Source organism: Lissotriton vulgaris, chromosome 4_1, assembly GCF_964263255.1.
Source record: "Lissotriton vulgaris chromosome 4_1, aLisVul1.2, whole genome shotgun sequence".
Taxonomy (NCBI): domain Eukaryota; kingdom Metazoa; phylum Chordata; class Amphibia; order Caudata; family Salamandridae; genus Lissotriton; species Lissotriton vulgaris.
The window spans coordinates 2,023,418,870-2,023,445,036 of record NC_141691.1 but is presented as its reverse complement, the minus strand read 5'-3'; the positions used below and the strand labels follow the sequence as shown (position 1 = coordinate 2,023,445,036).

Sequence of the window (26,167 nt, the reverse complement as noted above, 5' to 3'; positions counted from 1 at the left end):
ACCTCTCCGCGGCCTTCGACACCGTCTGCCACCGCACCCTAGTGCAGCGCCTCAGCAACATCGGAATCCAGGAGAAGGCACTGGAATGGATCATCTCCTTCCTCAACGGAAGAACACAGAGAGTCCGTCTACCACCGTACAAGTCAGAGGCCACCGAAGTCATCTGCGGCGTACCCCAAGGATCCTCGCTGAGCCCAACCCTCTTCAACGTCTACATGAGCCCCCTCGCGGCCATCGCACGTCAACACAACCTGAACATCATCTCCTACGCCGACGACATCCAGCTGATCCTCTCCCTGACCAACGACCCCGCCGCCGCCAGAACCAACCTTCACGAAGGGATGAAAGAGGTAGCCGAGTGGATGTCGACCAGCCGCCTGAAGCTGAACTCGGACAAGACGGAAGTCCTCATCCTGGGATCCTCGCCCTCCGCCTGGGACGACTCCTGGTGGCCCCCCACCCTGGGCACCGCACCCAAACCGACAGACCGCGCACGCAACCTGGGCTTCATCCTGGACTCCTCCCTCTCCATGACCAGGCAAGTCAACGCCGTCTCCTCGTCGTGCTTCAACATCCTACGCATGCTACGGAAGATCTTCCGGTGGATCCCCACCGAGACCAGAAGTCGGTCACCCAGGCCCTCGTCACCAGCTGACTGGACTACGGCAACACCCTCTACGCCGGTACCACCGCCAAGCTCCAGAAGAGACTCCAACGAATCCAGAACGCCTCAGCTAGACTCATCCTCGACGTCCCACGCCACAGCCACATTTCCGGACACCTGAGAGACCTGCACTGGCTCCCGGTCAACAAGAGAATCACCTTCCGTCTCCTCACCCACGCACACAAAGCCCTTCACGATCAAGGCCCGAGCTACCTCAACAACCGCATCAACTTCTACGCTCCCAAATGACACCTCCGATCAGCCAGCCACGCCCTCGCCACCGTCCCCCGCATCCGAAGAGCGACGGCAGGAGGAAGGTCCTTCTCCCACCTCGCCGCCAAGACCTGGAACTCCCTCCCGAACGACCTGCGACTGACCCAAGACCACCTCGCCTTCAGGAAGAAGCTCAAGACCTGGCTGTTCGAGCAGTAGCAGCACCCCACCCTCCTAGCGCCTTGAGACCCTCTGGGTAAGTAGAGCGCTCTATAAATGTCTATGATTGATTGATTGATTGAAGGTCTTGGGAAGTATCCAGACCACTGGCATCCCCCAGGTCACCTTTCCAGTCCTATTCATACTCTAACTGGTCTCCAGACCCCTCCCAGTCTTCCTCACCCTCCTGTGGCTGCCAGGTTGGCTGAAAATGGCCAGGATGGAACACAGGGGCAAAAGTACCTGACGGGCCGGATCTGGCATCGGCCGACGCAAGTCCGGCTCCGTGTCCACATCAGGCTGCAAGCTGGGGTTGATGCCAGCTGGAGGTCCAGGCGGCTTCGGTAGCAGACTCAGTGCTGGTGGATTCGACACCGGCAGAGGTGTCACAAGGTCGACCTGCACCGGTCCAGATACTGGCCTGGATCCAAGGGGGGGCGCCGGCAGGGAAGGCCTAGGGCCCCCAACCGAGCCCGTGGGGCTGAAGGCGCACCAATGGTGTTGGGCTGTCCAAAAATGGCATGCATGGCTTCGTAAAAGCTGGGAAGGGGTATCTCAGTGTCCCGGAAAGGGAGGTAACCCGGGGCGGACCCATCACCGACTTCAGTCGGGTACAGGAACTGCAAGTCTTGAAGCTGGGCATCCCTACGTGCACCATGAGTCATACGGACTCAAAAGACATTGACCAAAGTTGCAAAACATTCTGTCAAAAAGTGACTGGAGGTACCGCTCTCTCCGGATCTGCTCTGGCTGGCACGGAAAGAGACAGAACTGACGTCAGCATGCAAGGGCAGCGTCTAAGTAGCTACCGCAACATCATCCCGGCGGTCATGATGCCAAAGACAGACACAGAGCGAACCGGCGCCACCTTCCGACACGCAGAGGTACTGCTGCCGAAAAAACTTTCCGGATACAGTCTGATGCCTGGGGGTAATTCTAAGGTAAGGAATCTATAACTAAATATTTCTTTCAGATATGGCAAATAAAGATAGGCCAATGCGTGTCTCAGTGTCAATCATCACTCACAGTAGCGCAAGATCTCGATAATGGGCAAGTGCGCTTTGCCGTCTGTTCTCCCATCACAGCAAAGCATGTTGTAGGCGGTACCCGTCCATTCATAGAACACGTCTATGGCAGCATACAGTGGGGGGATGACCGAGGACCAGAAGCTCTAATATCAGTAGACCAGAATGGGCCCAGGCGGTTTTGCTTGAAGAAAGTAATTGCCTCAGAGCGGGTATCAAAAATGTGTGTTTTACCATTGTACTTAACGGGCAGTCGGGCTGGGTATAGCATGGAGACTTCACGTTGGCTTTTGCCAGACAGTGTCAAATCAACCGATTTTCGGCATGCTTCCTGTACAATCGGCGTGAAGTCTGGTAAAAAGGATAGGGTCATGCCTTGATGCTGCAATGTCGATCTCTCCTTAGCAAGGTGGAAGACCGTGTCCTGGTCTTGGCAGTTGAGGAGCCCAGCGATGATCAATCTGGCCGGTGCGCCTGGTGCAGGGCACGGGTCGAGGGTCCTGTGTGCCCTCTCATTTGAGAACATGGGAGAGAACACTTCCCTGCCAAATATATTTATGAGTAGTGATTCCAGGTATGAGCACATATGCCCCGTGTTGATAGACTCGGCCACTCCAGCGATGCGGATGTTGTTCCTGTGGGACCTTGCTTCCAAATGTTTCACCTTTGCAGTATTAAGTTTCAGCATGTTGTCCAGCTTGTCTATACACTTCGAATCAGCAGCATTAGTATCTTTGAGGTCTGATATGCGATGCTAAGCTGAGGTATGGTGCGCCGCATGGCACTCGACTTGGTCATGCATATTTTCTAACTGCGTGGCTAGTGAGTCTAATCGTGTATCCACAGTTTTAAAACCAGCTCACAGTTCAGCAAGGATTGTTGCCATCCCCTCAGATGCATTAGGGCCGAGTCCTCCAGTGCTCAAGGCTGCCACCCGGGACTCATCCTCCTCGACATGTAGAGGGGTCTTGGGCTCCTCAAAAGAGAGTGGACGCTGACGAGGGTCAGTGTGTCCCATGCTGTATTATAAGGTCAAACCACATAAATGCACGAGTGAATGGGACTGGCCTCAAACCTACATCGGCCTCAGGGTGCTGTGGATCCAGGTTTCTAGTAATGAGCGATGCAATGGCAGTGATTCAGCTTAGATGCAGAATGTAGGTATTGAGCAGAGCCATACTAGCTGTAGAGCACTGAGTCATGGATGGGGCCAGCACCTTCACATGTACAGGAGTGCGCTGATGTGTGTTAGGGTTCCCAGCTGTCTCACACGATGGGTCAACTCGGTTTCTGGGGGGGGCATCAGCACTAGGAGTACCCCCGCAGTGCAGCCCAATCTCACCCAGCAGGGCACAGGTGTAAGGTGTTGTACCCCATCCCCACAGTCACTTAAGCCACACCAGGCGGTAATAGATATGAGGGGGGCAACGCCATCGCCCGGGGTGTAGAGGCTGCTGAAAAATCTCTGGATCCAGACTGGCGCCCAGAGGATATTCTAAGGTAAAGGATCTGTGGCTAGAGGTCTCAATCAGACACAGCTGCAGCTTGTATCAGACGGGGCAAGGCCCAGTAACTGCCTCTTAAGGTCTAAGTTTCAACATCAATTGACTGGGGGGATTAGGTGGTAAGGACCAGTGCTCTGGTTCCTCTTTCTTCGTCCCAGTTCTTACTTCCCTCCATCCATGCCTGTAGAACTTTATCTGAATTCTGATATAAAATCCAGGAAGAGGAAGAGGGAGACGTAGAGTTTATAGAAGGGGAATAGCCTGGATGCATAGATATAGAATATAGATTGGCAAAGGATGTGAGATCAGTGGAAGAGATAGTCTAAATCTCATTTAAGTAAGGAAAGGCATGAGGAAGAAAAAATCGAGTAGTAAAGATTACTAGAACAGAATCTGGAATGGCAAATTGAGCTTGGAGCGCTTAACAAAACCTTTAGTCAACAATTATCATGTTGTCACTGAAGTTAAAAGTAATAGGCTAAGCCAAACGATTAACAATGGTTCAAAAATGTTTTCAGCAAACGAGAGCCTTGAATCTTGGCCCTGCAATCCATCTAGCTAATGAGAACTAAGCTTGCTGCACTTTGTTCACAATCACTAAAAGGCCATTGATACGCTGCATTAGTGCTAGTAATCTGAAAAGCCTGCCAGAGGCTAGTGAGGAAAGGTGGATTGACACAGCATGCGCCTCAATGCCACTCTGCTCATCAAGCAGGCCAAGGATGTCCCCTGCAATGCATGTCAAGGCAGTAGTCAGCATGGATGTTTAAGGTGATCCAACCTCTTTGTTAAACTTTTGTCTACATAGTAGGGGCACTATGTTTCTATCCAATCAATGAGTATAAGGGTTCATAACATCTTCTAAAGATCAGCCTTAATCAGGTTATTTTTTCTGAAGCAAGCCCACCCTAATATGTGTACCCATAGACAGAAGTGTTCACAAGTCCCATTCTTCAGTGTACATCTGAGGTGAATTCACGTTCCAAGGAGAATATAACGAGATGCTACATGCTGTGCAGTGATGGGCTTAAATCAATATTGAAAAGAGCAGAGTACTTACTTGATTTGGAGAGGGGGTGCGGCTCTAGAGAGAGAAAACAAAAAGGTAAACAGTTATATCTGAATATCCCAGCTGATTTACAGAAGTACACACATTTCCATAACAACTATATACTAGACTTTACAAGACTTTACAAGATGGGTGGTGTAGGACGTTGGCTCTGTATATACTATACCAAGTAAGGTATAGTGTGCCGAATCCAGGAGTATGAAGAGGTATAGCAGAGGCTAAATTAGGTAAATACTAACAACTCTCTTCGGGGAAGTGTGGGCGAACAGTTAGGCATATACAGAAGGTGTGTGTTGGAAAGTAGGATCTGCTTTCATGATCGCCACACTTTTTGCTGGTGTCATTATTTTTTCTGATTAGTCTGACTGGGATCCTGCTAATCAGGACCCCAGTCTCTGTGATTATTCTGTAAACTGGACATGGTGAATATTTAGGTGTACTCTAGATTGGCTACTGGTGTACCCTTGTAAGTCCCTAGTATATGGTACTAAGGTACCCAGAGCATAGGTACACCAGGGGTCTCTCATGGGATGAAGTATGTATTATGCCACCCATGAGAGACAACTCAAATTGTGACTACAGAACTACTATTGCAGCCTGTTTAAGCGGGTGCCAGCACCACTCATACCAGATATTTTTCCCTATATCTGAGGTCACTGCACTTATAACTTATAAGTCACACCTAAGACAGGCCTTTCTGTCTTGAAGGCAGGGTGCTGGGTCCTAAGTGTGAGGGTGCCCCTGCATGAGCAGGGCACCCCTACAACCTTCTGAGTGCATTCTCCCGGGTTGTAGGTGCAACAGACATTAGAACATGTAGAGGGGCCATTCGTCATTATGCATTGACCATCACTAAACTGGCTGTAACTACCCCTGTCATGTTTGGTATCAAACTTAACTGTAAATCTTCTCCGGAAGGCCCGAAGTGCTCCTGGTACCAGTCTTCCAGAACTTGAGAGCAAGTTAGGCCTGCTGCCGCCCGGACTTATGTTTCTGCCCTCCTGTTGCTGAGCCATTTTTGAGCAGGGGAAGGCAGAACAAAAGATATCTTGTTACTGAGAGGTGTGACCACCTACAAGACAGATTTAGTGTATTGGGCAATGGGAGAAGGCACTTGCCAGCACTACTAAGACTGATTGCAGTGCCCTCCATGCATAGTCCATTACAAACTAGTTCAAGGAGGTGTTGGCTCCCGCTTTGGTGCGAAACTGGACAAAGGACATGGGAGTATCCTCCCCACTGTCAAGCCCCTTCTCTGGGAGGGACCCCTGAATCATCCAAACCCTTTCCTTAAGGGACTTAAGGGCTTACCTGTGGGCAGATCCTTAGATTAGTCATGGGACAAGATTCAGATCACTTACCACTTCAACTTCAACTCTCTGGGCACTCTGAACCTCGCTGGACTTCACTTTGGGGCAACAAAATAAATAATTGATGGACGGAATGTTGAACAATGCAAACATTCACCTCCAGACACAAGGATCTGGGTTTGATCCATCATTCTTTTGCTCACCACGCCACGCCAGTTTGGACCCAGCCATATGCAAAACAGTCTTGACCCTGTTACTTATGGGAACAGTCCAGTCCTAACTGCCAAGCCAGGTCCTTCCTGGACTAGAAACAAGTGTCTTGAGACAGGTTTCAGAGCATCACCCCTCATCAGCCAGGCTAGCTTGAATTCAGTGCCGCAGGGGGCACGGGACCCACATCTGAGCATACCCTTCCCACTTAGGGCGACAAATGCAAAAGAAACAATAGAGGTACGGAATGCTAAACAATGCAAACTTTCACCCTCAGTCACAAGGATTTGGGTTAAATCCATTATTCTTTTGCTCACCACGCCACTCCAATTTGGACCCAGCCATATGCAAATCAGTCTTTTCCCTGCTCCTTTTGGGAGACAAATGCAAAAGAAACAATTGATGGACAGAATGTTGAACAAAGCAAACATTCACCTCCGAGTCACAACGATCTGGGAAAAGAGACTGCAACTGGGAAGACTCCTGCAGTTTCGGGTCTTCTCATCCTTCAAGTCTGCTGCAGCATCTGTGCCTGTGCTCCATACCTTCACTAGGTCTGTGGGCACCCAAGACTCCCAAAGGGATCTCCCTTGGAGTGAAGAGTCACCCCCCTGCATCTGCAGGCACTGATCCTAGGCTCCCATGGACTCCGAAAGGCTCACCAACACAGGTGTGGCTATGCAACTTCCTCGAGGCCTCACTGTCTTCTCACCAAGTTTGAGGCCAGTATGCCACGTCGGAACTGCTGAAACCGAACCCCTGTGCACTGTGTCAACTTACCGTTGCCAAGGCTTGTTGACTCTCTCCTCCAGAGATTTTCGGGCTCCAAGAAGCTCCTACCTCAAGCATCTCTTGCAGCAAGATCTTCCCCTGCATCACTTCCTCTGCACCCCGGGCCTTCATCTTTTGTTGAGCTGCTCCAGGTCCTCTTGCGACTCCTGTACCTCCGGTCCGTGGGTACTCTCGAGGGTCTTCTTTGGTTCCCATGGGCTCCCCGGCATGCTCGGGCCTGCTCTGATACACCTGCTTGTGGTGAGTCACCTGGACCTTGTTGGTCCCGACAATGCACCTTTTTCATCAACTGCGTTGTTTGCCAGACACTGACCCACTGGTTCTTGGCATCCAACGTGGGACAGCTCGTGAATGGCTCCAGGTCTTACACAGTGTCGCCTGGTCTGCACAGCAGGAAGAGACATTAGTTAGTGATAGATTCCTTACCTTAGATTTACCCCCAGGCATCAGACTGGATCCAGATAGTTTTCATCAGCAGTACTCCTGCGCGTTGGAAGGTGGCGTTGTGCAGCTCTGCATCCGTTGTAGGCGTCGTGATCACTGGAATGATGTTGTGGCAGCTACTTAGACGCCACCCTTGCGCTTACATCAGTTCTGTACATGACTTTCCATGCCAGGAACGCAGAGCCATGCAAGATACTGACCACTGGTGTATTGAAACTAGGGCCCTGAAAGGGATGACCTTAACCCTAGAAATCAGTTCTCAGAAAGGTGAGGATGGGTGGGGCGGTATGGAATCTATCACTAACTAATGTCTCTTACAGATATATCTTTACCGAAGGTAATTAACTTGTGCATCTGAAAGATACATATAAGAGCTAGATTCCCTACCTTAGAATAGATACCCCAGCGATACCAACCCCGGTGGTGGGTCTGCGACCCAAGATCACACCAGAAAGTCACGGAGAACAGATCTGCCAAAGAAGTTGTCTCTCCGGACTTGGCGGTCAAGTCAATTATGCTTAATAAAAGTTTGCAGCGAGGCCCACATGGCTGCTTGACAGATGTCTTGCAGGGGGACACCATGTTCCAATGCAGCAGTAGCTGCTGTCTTCTGATAGAATGGGCGCGCAGCCCCATCGGAGGTTAATTTTTAGCCAGAGAATTACAGGCTTTGATACACAAGAAGACACAGCGGGAGATAGTCCTCTTGTGTACAGCCCGTCCTTTCTTGGTGCATACATAGCCGACAAAGAACTGGTCATCCACCCAGAACTGCTGTGTGCGATTCAGGTAAAATGAGAGCGCACGTTTTGGATCAAGATGATGGAGCCTTTCTTCCTCTCTGGAAGGGTGCGGAGGTAGAAAGATAGTGGGCAGGGTGATAGTTTGCCCAATGTGGAAGGCAGTGACAACCTTTTAGAAAGAAGGAAGGACGAGTGCGGAGCACAACCTTGCATGGATGAACAGACAGAAAAGGAGGTTTACAGGAAAGAGCCTGGAGCTCACTCACGCGTCTAGCGGATGTGATGGCAACCAGGAAAGCAGTCTTTAACGTTAGTAAACAAAGAGAACAGTTGTGAAGCAGCTCAAATGGCGCGCACATCAAATAAGTAAGAACCAGATTTAAGTCCCACTGCGGCATTACAAACGGAATAGGACAGAAAAGGTGAGTAATGCCTTTGAGAAATCTATTTACAACTGGGGACTTGAAAAGAGAGGGGTGATCAGGGAGCCTGAGAAAGGCTGAAATTGCAGGAAGGTAGCCCTTAATAGTGCCCAGTGCAGAGCCCTGCCAGGCTAAAGAAAGAAGGATCAATAGGACTTCTGAAAGAGGGGCAGAAAAGGGATTCACAGCCCTTGCTGTGCACAATGCCACAAATTTGTTCCACCTGCAAGCATATACCGTTTAGTGGATGGACGCCTGGCTGCCAGAATGACATCACAGACTTCAGGAGGCAAGTCAAATGGAATCAACTGTTGCCGCTCAATCTCAACGCAAGGAGGAGGAGGCTGGACAGGTTCAGGTGGAGGACCGTCCCCTGCCGTTGCAACAGAAAATCAGCACGAAGAGGCAGTCGGATCGGGGGATCCACGCTCATACTGAGTAGCCCAGTCCAGAGCCACAAGAATGACTTGAGCCCGGTCGCGCTTGAGCTTCTTCAGCACTCTGGGTAGAAGTGGTATAGGCGGAAAGGTGTACAATAGACTGCAACTCCACTCACAATGAAAAGGGTAGCCGGGGCGAGCGCCTCCTTGGAAATTCCAAAAGGCAGAACTGCTGACAATGCGCATTCTATTCGGTGGCGAATAGATCTAACCAAGGCTCTCCCCACTATTGAAAGAGACCTTGGCCCACTCCTGAGTGAAGACGCCATTCGTGATCCATCATGCACCTGCGGCTGAATTAGTCCGCCCTGTCGTTCAAAGAACCCGCCAAGTATTGAACCACCAGGAAAATGCCCTGGTGTTCCAGCCACGTCCAGAGGCGCAGAGCCTCCTGACAAAGGATCCATGACCCCTCCCCGCCTTGCTTGTAAAAATACCACATGGCGGTGGTCTGTGAACACCTGCATTACTCTCCTCTTGACACAGGAAAGGAATGCCTTCAGTGCAAGCAAGATTGCCTGGAGCTCCAGAAGGTAGATATGTAGCCTGGACTCCACCAGAGACCAGAGGCCTCTGATGTTCGCCTCTCCCATGTGGCCGCCCCATCCCAGAAGGGACGCATCCGTCACCTTGTGTGCTCCATTTGGGGAAGGGAGATGGATCTGCCGCTGACCCAATTCTGGTTCGTAAGCCACCACTGCCATTGTCGAGCAGTGCCCTCCGAGATCTGGATGTAGTCTGACAGGTTCCCCTGATGCTGCGCCCACGGGAACTTCAATTCCCACTGCAGAACCCACACATGCCATCTGGCATGATTGATCAGCAGGATGAAGGAGGCCATGAGGCCCAGCAGCCTCAAGGTCATCCTGAACGAAACCCAGGACAAGGGCTGAAAGATCAGAATCTTAGCCCGAATGTCCTGGACTCGCTCCTCAGGAGGATAAACCTGAAATTGCGCCATGTCCAGAACCACTCTGTGACTTCGCCACGTTGATGGAGAAGGTTGGCAGTAGTGTGGAGGTGGTGAGACGACTGCCTAGGGTGAGCCTGCCTTCAACAACCAGTCGTCGAGATAGGGGAAGACCGAAACCCCTGGTGAGCTGCAACCACTGCCATCATTTTCATGAACACCCGACGAGTGCTGGTAAGGCCAAAAGGGAACGAGGTGAACTTAAAGTGCTCGTGGCCTACCGGAACCACAAGTAACGGCGGTGGGCCAGCAGGTCAGGGATATGAAAGTAAGCGTCCTGCAAGTCTAACGCTACCATCCAGTCTTGTGGGTCTAGAGCAGACAAGACCTGAGCAAGTGTCAGCATCTTGAACTCTCCAATCCGGAGGAAGCGATTGACGTCCTGAAGGTCTAGGATAGGATGCAGGCCCTTGTCCTTCTTTGGAACCAGGAAGTAGTGGGAGTAACAACCACGACCTACTTCTGGTGTCGGAACGTGCTCGATGGCCCACTTGGCCAAGAGGGCCTCAACTTCCTGCTGGAGAAGTGCCAAGTGATACACCGACTTGCAGTGGAACTGAGGTGGCATGGCTGGACGGGTAGTCTTGAAGGGGAGGGAGTAGCGCCTTGTAAAACCCACCTGTCCGAGGTGATGGTGCACCAGTGGGGGAGGTGATGGCGAATCCTGCTGCCCACTGGCGTGTGATGGGCCTGAAACACCGGACTAGGAAGGTTTGGAGGCAGTGGTGGCAGGGAAGGGGGTGGACTGACCCGCCCGCTGGCCCAATGACCCACCTTGGCGGGTCCCACATCTGCGGCTGCCCTGAGACTGTGGCTGCGCAGGCCCATGGCCACGAAAGGAGCGAAAAGTAGAAGCCAATGGAGTGTGTGTGGCCGAAAGGCCCAAGGACTTGGCCATAGCTCGTGAGTCTATCAGAGTGTTCTGGACATCCCTTGATAAGTCAGTCGTCCTCTCCAGGCGTGACGGCGTAGCGCCACTGTCGTGAAAATCGCTCTGCCCAACGAGTCAGCGGTGTCAAGGCCACAACGAATCATGAACTTGGCTGCATCTCTCCCCTCAGCAATAGCTTGGGAGAGCACAGTCAGGGCCTCCTCCAGACACTGAGGCAGCATCTGCGCCACCGTATCCCACAGAGAGTGGGAATAATGTCCTAAGAGGCATGTGGTGTTCACAGAATGCAACCCTGAACTGGTGGAAGAGAAAATTGTCTTCCCAAACTGCTCCAATTTCTTGGATTCCCAAGAGGTGCGGAAGGGAAGCCCCTCGGAGATGCAGAGGCTTGGACAACCAAGTTCTCAGGGGTAGGGTGTTGGGAGAGGAAAATCTCATCCTTCAATTCTGCTGCAGCATCTGCGCCTGTGCTCCATACCTTCACTAGGCCTGTGGGCACCCAAGACTCCCAAAGGGATCTCCCTTGGAGTGAAGAGTCACCCCCCTGCATCTGCAGGCACTGATCCTAGGCTTCCATGGACTCCGAAAGGCTCAGCAACACAGGTGTGGCTATGCAACTTCCTCGAGGCCTCACTGTCTTCTCACCAAGTTTGAGGCCAGTATGCCACGTCGGAACTGCTGAAACCGAACCCCTGTGCACTGTGTCAACTTACCGTTGCCAAGGCTTGTTGACTCTCTCCTCCAGAGATTTTCGGGCTCCAAGAAGCTCCTACCTCAAGCATCTCTTGCAGCAAGATCTTCACCTGCATCACATTCTCTGCACCCCGGGCCTTCATCTTTTGTTGAGCTGCTCCAGGTCCTCTTGCGACTCCTGTACCTCCGGTCCGTGGGTACTCTGGAGGGTCTTCTTTGGTTCCCATGGGCTCTCCGGCATGCTCGGGCCTGCTCTGATACACCTGCTTGTGGTGAGACACCTGGACCTTGTTGGTCCCGACAATGCACCTTTTTCATCAACTGCGTTGTTTGCCAGACACTGACCCACTGGTTCTTGGCATCCAACGTGGGACAGCTCGTGAATGGCTCCAGGTCTTACACAGTGTCGCCTGGTCTGCACAGCAGGAAGAGACATTAGTTAGTGATAGATTCCTTACCTTAGATTTACCCCCAGGCATCAGACTGGATCCAGAAAGTTTTCATCAGCAGTACTCCTGCACGTTAGAAGGTGGCGTTGTGCAGCTCTGCATCCGTTGTAGGCGTCGTGATCACTGGAATGATGTTGCGGCAGCTACTTAGACGCCGCCCTTGCGCTTACATCAGTTCTGTACATGACTTTCCATGCCAGGAACGCAGAGCCATGCAAGATACTGACCACTGGTGTATTGAAACTAGGGCCCTGAAAGGGATGACCTTAACCCTAGAAATCAGTTCTCAGAAAGGTGAGGATGGGTGGGGCGGTAAGGAATCTATCACTAACTAATGTCTCTTACAGATATATCTTTACCGAAGGTAAGTAACTTGTGCATCTGAAAGATACATATAAGAGCTAGATTCCTTACCTTAGAATAGATACCCCAGCAATACCAACCCCGGTGGTGGGTCTGCGACCCAAGATCACACCAGAAAGTCACGGAGAACAGATCTGCCAAAGAAGTTGTCTCTCCGGACTTGGCGGTCAAGGCAATTATGCTTAATAAAAGTTTGCAGCGAGGCCCACATGGCTGCTTGACAGATGTCTTGCAGGGGGACACCATGTTCCAATGCAGTAGTAGCTGCTGTCTTCTGGTAGAATGACAGAATGGTAGAATGGGCGCGCAGCCCCATCGGAGGTTAATTTTTAGCCAGAGAATTACAGGCTTTGATACACAAGAAGACACAGCGGGAGATAGTCCTCTTGCGTACAGCCCGTCCTTTCTTAGTGCATACATAGCCGACAAAGAACTGGTCATACACCCGGAACTGCTGTGTGCGATTCAGGTAAAATGTGAGCGCACGTTTTGGATCAAGATGATGAAGCCTTTCTTCCTCTCTGGAAGGGTGCGGAGGTAGAAAGATAGTGGGCAGGGTGATAGTTTGCCCAATGTGGAAGGCAGTGACAACCTTTTGGAAAGAAGGAAGGACGAGTGCGGATCACAACCTTGCATGGATGAACAGACAGAAAAGGAGGTTTACAGGAAAGAGCCTGGAGCTCACTCACGCGTCTATTGGATGTGATGGCAACCAGGAAAGCAGTCTTCAACGTTAGTAAACAAAGAGAACAGTTGTGAAGCAGCTCAAATGGCGAGCACATCAAATAAGTAAGAACCAGATTTAAGTCCCACTGCGGCATTAAAAACGGAATAGGACAGAAAAGGTGAGTAATGCCTTTGAGAAATCTATTTACAAATGGGGACTTGAAAAGAGAGGGGTGATCAGGGAGCCTGAGAAAGGCTGAAATTGCAGAAAGGTAGCCCTTAATAGTGCCCAGTGCAGAGCCCTGCCAGGCTAAAGAAAGAAGGATCAATAGGACTTCTGAAAGAGGGGCAGAAAAGGGATTCACAGCCCTTGCTGCACAATGCCACAAATTTGTTCCACCTGCAAGCATATACCGTTTAGTGGATGGACGCCTGGCTGCCAGAATGACATCACAGACTTCAGAAGGCAAGTCAAATAGAATCAACTGTTGCCGCTCAATCTCCACGCAAGGAGGAGGAGGCTGGACAGGTTCAGGTGGAGGACCGTCCCCTGCTGTTGCAACAGAAAATCAGCACGAAAAGGCAGTCGGATCGGGGGATCCACGCTCATACTGAGTAGCCCAGTCCAGAGCCACAAGAATGACTTGAGCCCGGTCGCGCTTGAGCTTCTTCAGCACTCTGGGTAGAAGTGGTATAGGCGGAAAGGTGTACGATAGACTGCAACTCCACTCATAAGGAAAAGGGTAGCCGGGGCGAGCGCCTCCTTGGAAATTCCAAAAGGCAGAACTGATGACAATGCTCATTCTATTCGGTGGCGAATAGATCTAACCAAGGCTCTCCCCACTATTGAAAGAGACCTTGGCCCACTCCTGAGTGAAGACGCCAGTCGTGATCAATCATGCACCTGCGGCTGAATTAGTCCGCCCTGTCGTTCAAAGAACCCGCCAAGTATTGAACCACCAGGAAAATGCCCTGGTGTTCCAGCCACGTCCAGAGGCGCAGAGCCTCCTGACAAAGGGTCCATGACCCCTCCCCGCCTTGCTTGTTGAAATACCACATGGCGGTGGTCTGTGAACACCTGCATTACTCTCCTCTTGACACAGGAAAGGAATGCCTTCAGTGCAAGCAGGATTGCCTGGAGCTCCAGAAGGTAGATATGTAGCCTGGATTCCGCCAGAGACCAGAGGCCTCTGATGTTCGCCTCTCCCTTGTGGCTCCCCCATCCCAGAAGGGACGCATCGGTCACCACTGTGTGCTCCGCTTGGGGAAGGGAGAGGGATCTGCCGCTGACCCAATTCTGGTTCGTAAGCCACCACTGCCATTGTCGAGCAGTGCCCTCCGAGATCTGGATGTAGTCTGACAGGTTCCCTTGATGCTGCGCCCACGGAAACTTCAATTCCCACTGCCGAACCCACACATGCCATCTGGCATGATTGATCAGCAGGATGAAGGAGGCTATGAGGCCCAGCAGCCTCAAGGTCATCCTGAACGAAACCCAGGACAAGGGCTGAAAGATCAGAATCTTAGCCAGAATGTCCTGGACTCGCTGCTCAGGAGGAGAAACCTGAAGCTGCGCCATGTCCAGAACCACTTCATGACTTCGCCACGTTGATGGAGAAGGTTGGCAGTAGTGTGGAGGTGGGAGACGACAGCCTAGGGTGAGCCTGCCTTCAACAACCAGTCGTCGAGATAGGGGAAGACTGAAACCCCTGGTGAGCTGCAACCACTGCCATAATTTTCATGAACACCCGATGAGTGCTGGTAAGGCCAAAAGGGAGCGAGGTGAACTTAAAGTGGTTGTGGCCTACCGGAACCACAAGTAACGCCTTTGGGCCAGCAGGTCAGGGATATGAAAGTAAGCGTCCTGCAAGTCTAACGCTACCATCCAGTCTTGTGGGTCTAGAGCATCTTGAACTCACCAATCCGGAGGAAGCAGATGACGTCCTGAAGGTCTAAGATAGGATGCAGGCCCTTGTCCTTCTTTGGAAACAGGAAGTAGTGGGAGTAACAACCACAACCTACTTCTGGTGTCGGAACGCGCTTGATGGCCCACTTGGCCAAGAGGGCCTCAACATCCTGCTGGAGAAGTGCCAAGTGATACACCTTCTTGCAGTGGAACTGAAGTGGCATGGCTGGAGGGGTAGTCTTGAAGGGGAGGGAGTAGTGCCTTGTAAAACCGACCTGTCTGAGGTGATGGTGCACCAGTGGGGGAGGTGATGGCGAATCATGCTGCCCACTGGCGTGTGATGGGCCTGAAACACCGGACTAGGAAGGATTGGAGGCAGTGGTGGCAGGGAAGGGGGTGGACTGACCCGCCCGCTGGCCCAGTGACCCACCTTGGCGGGTCCCACATCTGCGGCTGCCCTGAGACTGTGGCTGCGCAGGCCCATGGCCACGAAAGGAGCGAAAAGTGGAAGCCAATGGAGTGTGTGTGGCCGAAAGGCCCAAGGACGTGGCCATAGCCCGTGAGTCCATCAGAGTGTTCTGGACATCCGTTGGAAAGTCAGTCGTCCTCAGCCAGGCGTGATTGCGGAGCGCCACTGTCGTGAAAATCGCTCTGCCTAACGAGTCGGCGGTGTCAAGGCCACAACGAATCATGAACTTGGCTGCATCTCTCACCTCAGCAATAGCTTGGGAGAGCACAGTCAGGGCCTCCTCCAGACAATGAGGCAGCATCTGCGCCACCGTATCCCACACAGAGTGGGAATAATGTCCCAAGAGGCATGTGGTGTTCACAGAATGCAACCCTGAACTGGTGGAAGAGAACATCGTCTTCCCAAACTGGTCCAATTTCTTGGATTCCCTGTCCAGAGGTGCGGAGGGGAAGCCCCTCGGAGATGCAGAGGCTTGGACAACCAAGTTCTCAGGGGTAGGGTGTTGGGAGAGGAAAATGGGGTCGCCCGAGGGTGGGCGATGGCGTCGGGCCATATTCCTATCCATAGGAGCCCCTGTGTTGGGCCTGGACCAGATGCCCAAAAGAACATCTGAAAGTGCATTTTTGAAAGGCAGCAGCGGATCCGCAGAGGAAGCCGCCAGCCAAAGCACTTCTGTCAGGAAGTTAGTCCTGATGGCCACTTTAGGGAGCTCGAGGTGGAGAGCCTCTGCTGCCCTACGCAATACCACTGAATAAGAACCACCCTACTCCGTAGCCACAGTAGAAGGAGACAGTGCTCCAGGTTCTGGGGAGAAATCCAGATCACCGGCATCCTCCAAATTCTCTGCCCAGTTCGGGTCTAACTCGCTTTGGGCTGCGAGAGGTTGTTCAGACCGCTCCCAGTCCTCCCGGTCCTCCCTGCTGGGAAGGTGGGAAAGAAGGAGGAGGATGGAGAAAGGGATCAAAATTCCCCATCGGCATCAGAATCGACTTCGATAAATACCGGTTCGGCACTGTCTCCATGTCGGTGTGGAAGCCGGGGATGACGTTGACCGAGGAGCCGGCCGACGCCAGCTATGGTGCCCTAGACGTCGATGTCGGTGAAGGTTGTACGAGGTCAACAAACAGCGGCTGGGATCCATGCGTGGATCCATGAGGGCCTTGCCACCGTTGACGACGACGGGCCGGAGGCATCGACGAAGAAGGGCAAGGACCCCCAGTCGGACCCGCAGGCGCACCGACGGTGCCCGACCGGCCAAAGAGATGGCCCATGTCTGACAGAAAATCCTGCAGCAGGGCCAGAGTCGCCGACTGACCTGGGAAAGGCGGGTAGGCCGTTGGCAACTGTGTAGGCTCCCCTGGAGCCGCGCGATGACACCACTCACACCCTTAGCTTCTTCACACAACAGGGTAAGGGAAGGCGAAGAGCGAAGGCGCTTCTTTGACCTCTTGTGCTTCATCTTACCTGACCCCGAGTGCGAAGACTTCATCGAAAAAATGGTGGCCGCTCTGCTACTGGCCCCTCGACCTCCCAGGGGACGGGGACCTTGAACGGCGCAGAGCCGACTCCCGGGTCGCAAGTAACATTTGGGACCAATCCCGCAAAGTTTTCGGAGTCATGGCCCGGCATTCGGGGTACGACATAGGGTCGTGGTCACGCCCAAGGCAGTAGAGACACTTACAGTGCGGGTCCGTCACCAACATCATGCAGGTACAAACCTCGCAAGACTTGAAACCGAGCATCCCTACAACACCAGGAGTCAAAGACTCAAAAAGACAGGGAGAAAAGTGCCAAAAAACTCAGTCAAAAACTGACTGGGGGTACCACTCTCTCCGGATCTGTACTTGCTGGCGAGGAAAAAGAAAGAACTGATGTCAGCACGCGAGGGCGGTGTCTAAGCAGCTGCCACATAGTCATTCCGGCGATCACAAAGCCTACGATGGATGAGGAGCTGCACAACGCCACCTTCTGATGCGCAGGGGTACTACTGATGAAAACTTTCCGGATCCAGTCGGATACCTGGGGGTAATTCTAAGGTAAGGAATCTATGACTAACGTGTCTCTTTCAGGTTCAACCTTTGGGTTCCACCGTACACCTTTATTTTCTTGTCCAGTAGCATCTTTCCTAAAGTCCTCAATTGGTGTCTATGGCGGGTTCCGATGTCACTTGGGACCTATGCACCCAGTTTCCCAGGTGTAGGTATCCTGGTTCCTGGGGTATCCATGGGTGAGGTGACTCTCCAACCTTCTATCTTCCACATGGTTTCTTCATGGTCCACTGGGAACAGTCCATCTTTAAAATTGCAACCGTGACTTACCCATAGACTGACATTGAGCACGCGGTTGTGTTCCCACTCTGCACATGACCTCTGTGGAGTTCCTAGATACTCACCTTGGGTGGTTTCTTGGGTCCCCATCTATTCTACATCTCTTGGGTCCATTCTCAACTTAAGTCATGGTTCGCATTCCACTATTTTAGTACATGATTTGTTCTCCCCCTCTGGACCACTGTGTATTTGTGCTACCTACGAGTTCTATTCACTAAGTAATGTGTGTAAGGTACATACATCTCTAGTTGGAGATATTGTGCTGTGTTAGTGTGTTAGTAATACATGCATCTTTTTTATTACTACACTGTTTGGTTCTTTTTTCACTTAACCTATACCATAAGATTAAGTACTGGTAAAGCAAGCTGCTTTACACTCCTTTTGGACTACGTCTGAAGGCTGCTCTCCACAGCTACCACTTAGAGAGTTTTCTAAGGTTGTCTAGGACCACTAAAATCACCATAAGGGTTGTCTGGAGTAGTTCAGGGTGCTACACTTACATAAGTGAGCACCATATACTAAGCCAGCCCCTCACAGTGTGTTAAGCATTTTTTGTATTTGCTCAATCAAGACTCATGACATACACTTAGCGACTGAATCCAGACCAATTAGGCAAGTATAAAAAAGGTATATTTATGTTTTATTTTAAGAACCAAGCCAGACTTGGCACACGTAAGTCAAATATACTCTCAAATGCCAGACTTCACAAGGAAATGCAATTGTGGTTGAATTTGCAATAGTTACAACTTGGTATTGATTCAAAAAGCAGTTTACATTACAAAGTAATCACTTTTAGAATAAGTTTTGAATTTTTTTGCTTACTTTGACTTCTGGGATGGTATGCCTAGATACCACACTGAGAGATCTCACAATAAAAGGTAAGTACGACTTTTCTTGGTTTAAGTTAAACTGACATTTTTTTCCATACAAAACAACAGTTCAACACTTAAAACATTTTAGGCCCAACATCTCATAACATGGGTTCCTATGGGAACATTTTGTATTGATTTCACAGGTAAGTAAAAGTCTTACAAGTGGGAGTTTTTGGGGGGTAAGGACCAAGGTTCCTCGAGGTGTGGATAGGCACTCAAAGGACTGCTTACGAGTAGGCCACTCGGGTGGGGGAACAAAGATACAGGGGTCAAGGTCAGCACTGCAGGGACCAACAATCAGCACAGGAGCTGTACCACCACGAGCAAAGGGGCGGCCAGGTTCAGGGTGATAAGAAGAGATCGGGGTCCCTGTGATAATCAATGGAGACCTTCAGCGCAGCAAAGATGCTGAAGACTCGGGCAGGGAGACTTCCTGAAGGTGACCACCAGATGGAGAGGTAAGTTGTGTTCTTGGGGAATGCCTGGACACTGTTGGTGGGCCATCCAAGGCCGTTGGGCATTGGGTACAAGGTATCTTTAGCTGTCGGGTTTCCTTATCAGCTTTGGTCACAGTCAGAGGGACCCTTCCGTTTGAGGCTGCAGGCGTCGCCTTGAAGCTTGAGGGAGATTGAATAGCTGCAGGTCTCAGGTAAGGATTGTTAAGTAGACCTGTTTTTTGTGTTGTACCACTCCAACTCAGGCCGTGGGTGTCTGGTGCAGAGTTGTGCAGAATTGCGGAGTCACCAGAATCCGGATTCTGATCTTGGAGTCCTTGTTGAGCAAATCCAGTGCTCATGGGAAACAGAGTCTGTAAGGTGAGTCCTCCAGGCTCTGGGAGGCTGCTGGACACGCTGTAGGCAGGTTGTTGTCAGGACCGGCCAGTAGGGCTAGGGCCAAAGCAGTAGGTGTGCTTTTCTTCTTGGATCAGCACTGCTCTTCGGTCCTTCTTCTTTCTTCCTCAAATGTGAGGAGGCAAGGTTCAAGGTTGCCCCTAAATACTAGAGTCAGGATTGACTCCGACTCATCCTCTAGTGCCCCCGGGTGTGGCCCCCTGGGAGAGGGTAATGGACAGCGACATTGATCACGATGTGGGAAGTGGTCCAAGACTTGCAACAAATCCACTGAGACTTCCCGAGGATTAACCTGAACTCCCAGCGTCCTGAATGATATAACTCAGAGAATTGTAACTATATATGCTCCATGTCACCTATGAGGTATTTTTCTTGCAGGCTTCCATTGTTGTACAAGTCTCTGTCCCTTTGTTGCCTTGTTCTTTATGGGCAGGAGACTTGTGCAGGGGATCCATAGGCTGCTCCTAGCTGATACCCCCTGATGGGGCTCTGGCCTGGACCATGCCGCGACAGATACTTCTATGTTTATGAGGTATTGGGTGGGGGGGTGGTTGGTAACCTTATGTGGATTTTGTTATTGCATTTTGTTACTTCCACTATGCTTTCTACCATGTGTGACCAATGAGTTGTCTTGCTATTTATTTTCGTTACTGCCAACCATGCAAAAAAATTTGGATAGGGGTGGGAGCAGTGTGCTCTGAGTCCTTAGCTGGAACATAAATGGTCTTCTTGATAAGATCAAGAGAGGGGCGGCCCTGCACCAAGCTAAGTGTCATGGGGCAGGTGTTCTTCTCCTCCAGGAGACTCATTTAGTGGGAACCAAGACACCTTGCCTGCGAAGGTTTGGCTTCACATATATTTATCATGCAGGATTTACTAGAGGCTCCTGGGCTGTTGCAACTCCTGTACACCGCTGTGTCCCCTTTGTTCATCATAAGGCATGGTCTGACCCCCAGGGCAGAATTGCCATTAAATGTGGTACTCTTAATGGGGAGCTCATTATTTTGGGCATTATCTATGCTCCCCCCCATCGTGGTCCTTTGTTGAACGGCTAACAACACTTTGGACTGAACTCCTGACGTGATTGAAACTGGTTGGGGGAGAATGGAACGATGTTCTCTCTCCATCACAAGGCAGATGGCGCGCCGTGGCTCACACAGCGGGGATCCAGGACTCTAAACTCTTATCCCTGATGCAGGACTTGGGATGGATTGACTCATGGAGAACCCTACATCCCACTAAGAGTGGGTACATATTTTTCTCTGGCGCCCACAGGTCCTTCTCGCGACTAGATTACCTTTTCCTCTCAGGGACACATACCCATAGACTGCTTGCAGTGGATATTCTTCCCCGGGGTTTATCATATCACTCGCCGGTCTCCTTTCTGCTCGTCCTATATTCCAGGTGCTCCCACTTTCGTTGGCGCCTATCGCCATGGCTACTGCTAAACACTCAATGCAGAACACATTCATAAATCTATAAGAGAATATCTTTCCTAAGGGGGGCCAATATTGCCTTTTGTACGGCACATCGCTGACAGCATTGAGACAAGTTAATACGACTCGAGATCAAGTTACTTGACCTGAAACGTGCCAGTAGAGGCACAGAGGGAAGTGCTGTGTGTAGGCACATGATCAATATACAACAGACGTATGCCAGAGAACTTCTTGATGAATCCCATTTATATTGGCTCGCCACTTGTAGCTCGATATATCAGTGGGGCGATAAGTCTAGTGCCCTGTTACATCGGCTGTGTCAACAGACGCTGCATCCCAGATGCTCCTGTGTATACGCGGCCCTGGCGGGACTGCTCTCATGGACCCATCTGCTATTGCTGATTGCTTTGCTACCTTTTTTTTGGATCTATATGCCCCTCGTGAGGTCCTCCCTGCAGGGATCGTTCAAAAATGTATCGATGACTTTCCACCTCGGGCCCTGTCCGATGAGGTACCGGACACACTTAATGTTCCTGTGTCATTAGAGGAACTGCTGACTGCGCTGCTCAGTATGCGAACGGGTAAGGGGCCGGGCCCGAGTGGCTCCCCTGATGAATTTTTTCAAAAACATTATCTGCAACTACTGAAACCCTACTTAGCGGCCCTTGAGACGTCTGTGGAGAGTGGTAGTCTCCCTCCTGACTGTTGGCATGCCAAAATTGATGTGTTCTTGAAGCCTGGATGCCCCCGGAACAATTTTCGTCTTACGGCCTGATCTCGTTAATCAATGTGGAGGCCAAACCTTTGGCCAAAGTGATTGCTAACGCTCGGTCCCATACATCAGGAGCTGGTACACCTTGACCAGGCAGGGTTTATGCCGGGTTGCGCCATGCGACACAACATCAGATGAAGCACAATGCTGTAGCCAGGATTACCAAACTCAGGAGCCCCACTGCACTCCTTCGGGTGGACATGAATAAAGCCTTTGATTCTCTTAGCTAGTCTTATCGTTTTGCCCTACTTAGTAATCTAAATATTGGCCCCAGCTCTTATAATTTATTCGCCTCCTTAATACAGATATAACCGCTTCGGTATGGGTGGCTGATTCGGCCTTCAGATACTTTCCCATTAGACGGGGACATGCCAGGGCTGCCCACTCTCCCCATATCTCTTTGCGCTTGCAATGAAGCCACTGGCAGCCTGGATTTGAGTAGACGCCCAGGTAGGCGGGTTTGAATGGGCACCGGGATCTCTGATCACATAGCGTTGTATACGGATGATATTTTATTCTTCCTCACGAACCTTTACCGGACTGGCCCGCGCCTTCTTTGTATTATGCCAATTTTTGCGAGACCTCTAGTCAAGTCAAGTCAAGTCAAGTCAATTAATTTATATAGCGCGCTACATACCCAGAGGGTCTCAAGGCGCTTGAAGAATGGTGGGGAATTACTTGTCGAATATCCAGGTTTTAAGTTGCTTTCTGAATGCTAGGTGGTTCTGAGTGAGGTGAAGGTGAGTGGGAAGTGAGTTCCAGGTTTTAGCCGCCAGGTAGGAGAAGGATCTTCCTCCCATGGTAGTTTTGTTGATGCGGGGTACAGCAGCAAGGGCTTGGTTGTAAGAGCGTAGCTGGCGGGAGGGGGTGTAGAAGGAAAGTCGTGTGTTGAGGCATTCGGGTCCAAGTTCGTATAGTGCTTTGTGTGCGTGGGTTAGGAGGCGGAATGTTATCCTCTTATTGACGGGAAGCCAGTGGAGGTTTTTCAGTTGATCAGAAATGTGGTCTTTCCGCGGGATGTCTAGTATGAGTCTGGCTGATGCGTTCTGGATGCGTTGGAGTTTTTTCTGGAGTTTTGCGGTGGTTCCGGCGTATAGGGTGTTTCCGTAGTCCAGGCGGCTTGTAACCAGTGCGTGGGTGACCGTTTTTCTAGTTTCGGTGGGGATCCAGCGAAATGTTTTTTTGAGCATGCGAAGAATGTTGAAACAAGATGATGAGACGGCGTTGACTTGTCTGGTCATCGAGAGTGAGGAGTCAAGGATGACGCCCAGGTTCCGTGCGTGGTCCATCGGGATGGGTGCTTTTCCAAGGGCCTCTTGCCACCAAGAGTCGTCCCAGGCGGAGGGGGAGGTACCTAAGATTAGGACTTCTGTTTTGTCTGAGTTCAGTTTCAGACGGCTGTGCTTCATCCACTCGGCTACTTCTTTTATTCCTTCATGTAGGTTGGTTTTGGCGGTGTTAGGGTCTTTGGTGAGTGAGAGGATCAGTTGAGTGTCATCCGCGTAGGAGATGATGTTGAGGTTGTGTTGGCGTGCGATGGCTGCGAGGGGGCTCATGTATACGTTGAAGAGGGTGGGGCTGAGTGAAGATCCTTGTGGTACGCCACAAATGACTTCAGTGGCATCTGACTTGAATGGTGGGAGGCGGACTCTCTGAGTTCTTCCAGCAAGGAACGAGGTGATCCATTCCAGTGCTTTTCCTTGGATTCCGATGTTTCTGAGGCGTTGTATCAGGGTGCTATGGCAGACTGTGTCGAAGGCTGCAGAGAGGTCGAGGAGGATGAGGGCGACTGTGTCTCCATTGTCCAGTAGAGTTCGAATATCGTCTGTTGCTGCGATGAGTGCGGTCTCAGTGCTGTGTTTGGCTCGGAAGCCGGACTGTGAGGAGTCGAGGGATTTGTTGGTTTCGAGGAAGGCGGCGAGCTGGTTGTTGACAGCTTTTTCGATGACTTTGGCCGGGAATGGAAGGAGCGAGATGGGGCGGTAGTTTTTGAGTTCGGTGGGGTCAGCTGTGGGTTTTTTCAGAAGGGCGCTGAGTTCGGCATGTTTCCAACTTTCCGGGAAGGTGGCGGAGTTGAGGGAGCAGTTGATTACGTCACGGAGGTGTGGTGCTATGATGGAGTCTGCTTTGTTGAAGATGTGGTGAGGGCAAGGGTCTGTGGGGGATCCTGAGTGGGTGGAGTTCATCAGGCGGATGGTGTCTTCAGTGGAGATTGGATTCCAGTCATTAAGGATGTACAAGGGGGGTGAAGGTGCGGCAGAAGTTTGGGTGGGTTGGTCTCCGTGTTGGTTGGTGAAGCTGTTGTGGATGTCTGCGATTTTGTCGTGGAAGAATGAAGCTAGGGAGTCGCAGAGGGTTTGAGAGGGAGGGATGTCGTTGGAGTTGGCAGTGGGGTTAGTAAACTCTTTGACGATGTTGAATAATTCCTTGCTGTTGTGGGCGTTGTTGTCTAGTCGATCTTTGAATGCGGCTTTCTTGGCAGTCCGGATCAGTTGGTGGTGTTTGCGGGTGGCGTTTTTGAAGGCGTCCCTGGTGCTGGTGTTTGGGTCTTTTTTCCAGGCCTTCTCAAGGGAGCGACAGAGTTTCTTGGATTTCTTAAGATCATCGTTGAACCAGGGGGCGTTTTTGCTGCCTAGTTTGATTTGACGTTTTTTCAAAGGTGCTAGGTTGTCGGCGCTGTTGGTTAGCCATTGAGTGAGGTTAATGGCTGCTTGGTTGGGGTTCGAAGAGTGGGCAGGGGGGTTTTGAAGAAGCGATGAGGAGATTTGGTCGATGGTGATTTTGTTCCAGTTTCTTTGCAGAGTAGGTTGAGGATGGTTTGGGTTGTGGTCTTTTTGTAGATAAAGTGAACGCAGCTGTGGTCCGTCCAATGGAGAGCTGTGGTGTGACTGAAGGGGATATGTTCGCTGGAGGTGAAGATAGGGTCGAGTGTGTGACCTGCGTAGTGAGTGGGGGTATTAACAAGTTGTTTGAGTCCGAGGTTGGCGAGATTGTCCAGAAGGGTGGTGGTGTTGTTGTCGTTGCTTTTTTCTAGGTGAAAATTGAGGTCTCCCAATAGAATGTAGTCCTCGGAGGGGAGGGCGTGTGGGGTGATAAAGTCAGTGATGTCTTCACTGAATTGTGCTCGGGGTCCTGTTGGTCTGTAGAGGAGGGTTCCTCTGAGTGTGGTCTTGGGGTCGGTATGGATCTGGAAGTGGAGGTGTTCGGGGCTAGCGAGGTTGACGTCTGAGCTGGTTGAGATGCGGATGGAATTCTTATTGACGATGGCGATACCTCCTCCTGTTTGATAGGTGCGGTCTTTTCGGATGATCTTGTATCCTTCCGGGATGGCAATGGTGATGTCTGGGGCTGAGGAGGCGTTCATCCATGTTTCTGTTAGGAAGGCGACGTCCGGGGCGATGGTGTCAAGTAGATTCCAAAGGTCGATGGCGTGTCTGTGGACCGAGCAGGTGTTGAGCAGGATGCATTTTAGGTGGTTGGTGTCGAATCTTTGTTTGGAGTTAGTGGATGAGGAGTTGGTCTTGATGCTGTCATACTTGCAGGAGTTGCATGTGAAGGGTCCATGGGTGTGTCCAGGAGCGGCTTGGGCGCAGTTGGGGAGTCAGCCGGGGTTAAGGACTAAGAGGGTGGAGGCGTCATAAGTAAAGCGGGTGGGGTGGGTGGGACGGGGGCCAGGAGGTCTGGCGCTGGGCGCGGTCCAGGCGCGGACGGGCATAGACGGGCTTACCTTTGGCGCACCTTCGGCGCGGCCGTAGCGCGTGGACGCTGCGCGTTGGGACATCTGCCTTAAATGGGGAGTGGAGCGTGGGAGGGTCAGCTGGGAGGCGGGGAGCGGGGAGGAGACACGGGCAAAAGTAAATAAACAATAAGATGGCCGCTCGGTAGCTAAATCGAAACTGGGGCACAGCCGGAGTTCGAGTTTGTGTAAGGTTCCTAATGAAAGTATTCAGTAACGCTTCTTATGCAAATTCAATCATCCGCTCTACAATACTAGATATGCAATAGATGAAATGACAAATGAGAACGATACCAGGCGCATACAATGTAACTTATACAGCAATTAAAAAGCGGAATAGAAACGATACCAAGCGCTATAAACTGCGCAATGGGCTGTGTCAGGGCAGGCAGGCAGCAGGTCACAGGACAGGCAGGCAGCGGGGAGAGAAGCGTCCGATATGCCAGCAGAGTGCAGGGTGAGCGACCGCAATGGAGGGAATCCAGGTGGTCACAGAGTAGGAGAGGATGGGGCGAGTGTAATCTATCCGTGTGTGGGAGGGTCAGCTGGGAGGCGGGGAGCGGGGAGAAGACACGGGCAAAAGTAAATAAACAATAAGATGGCCGCTCGGTAGCTAAATCGAAACTGGGGCACAGCCGGAGTTCGAGTTCGTGTAAGGTTCCTAATGAAAGTATTCAGTAACGCTTCTTATGCAAATTCAATCAGCCGC

At 51.3% G+C, this 26,167-nt stretch overlaps 1 protein-coding gene across 1 annotated transcript in view; it reads right to left on the bottom strand.

Annotated features, from left to right (window-relative positions):
* The window catches only part of LOC147724906 (uncharacterized), a 1,184,129-nt gene that overhangs the window by 756,950 nt on the left and 401,012 nt on the right, over nucleotides 1–26,167 (bottom strand). The window contains exon 10 of the mRNA XM_086918126.1: nucleotides 4,687–4,710. Within this exon, the coding sequence (XP_086774252.1) occupies nucleotides 4,687–4,710 (24 nt within the window). The remainder of the gene's footprint in view (nucleotides 1–4,686; nucleotides 4,711–26,167) is intronic.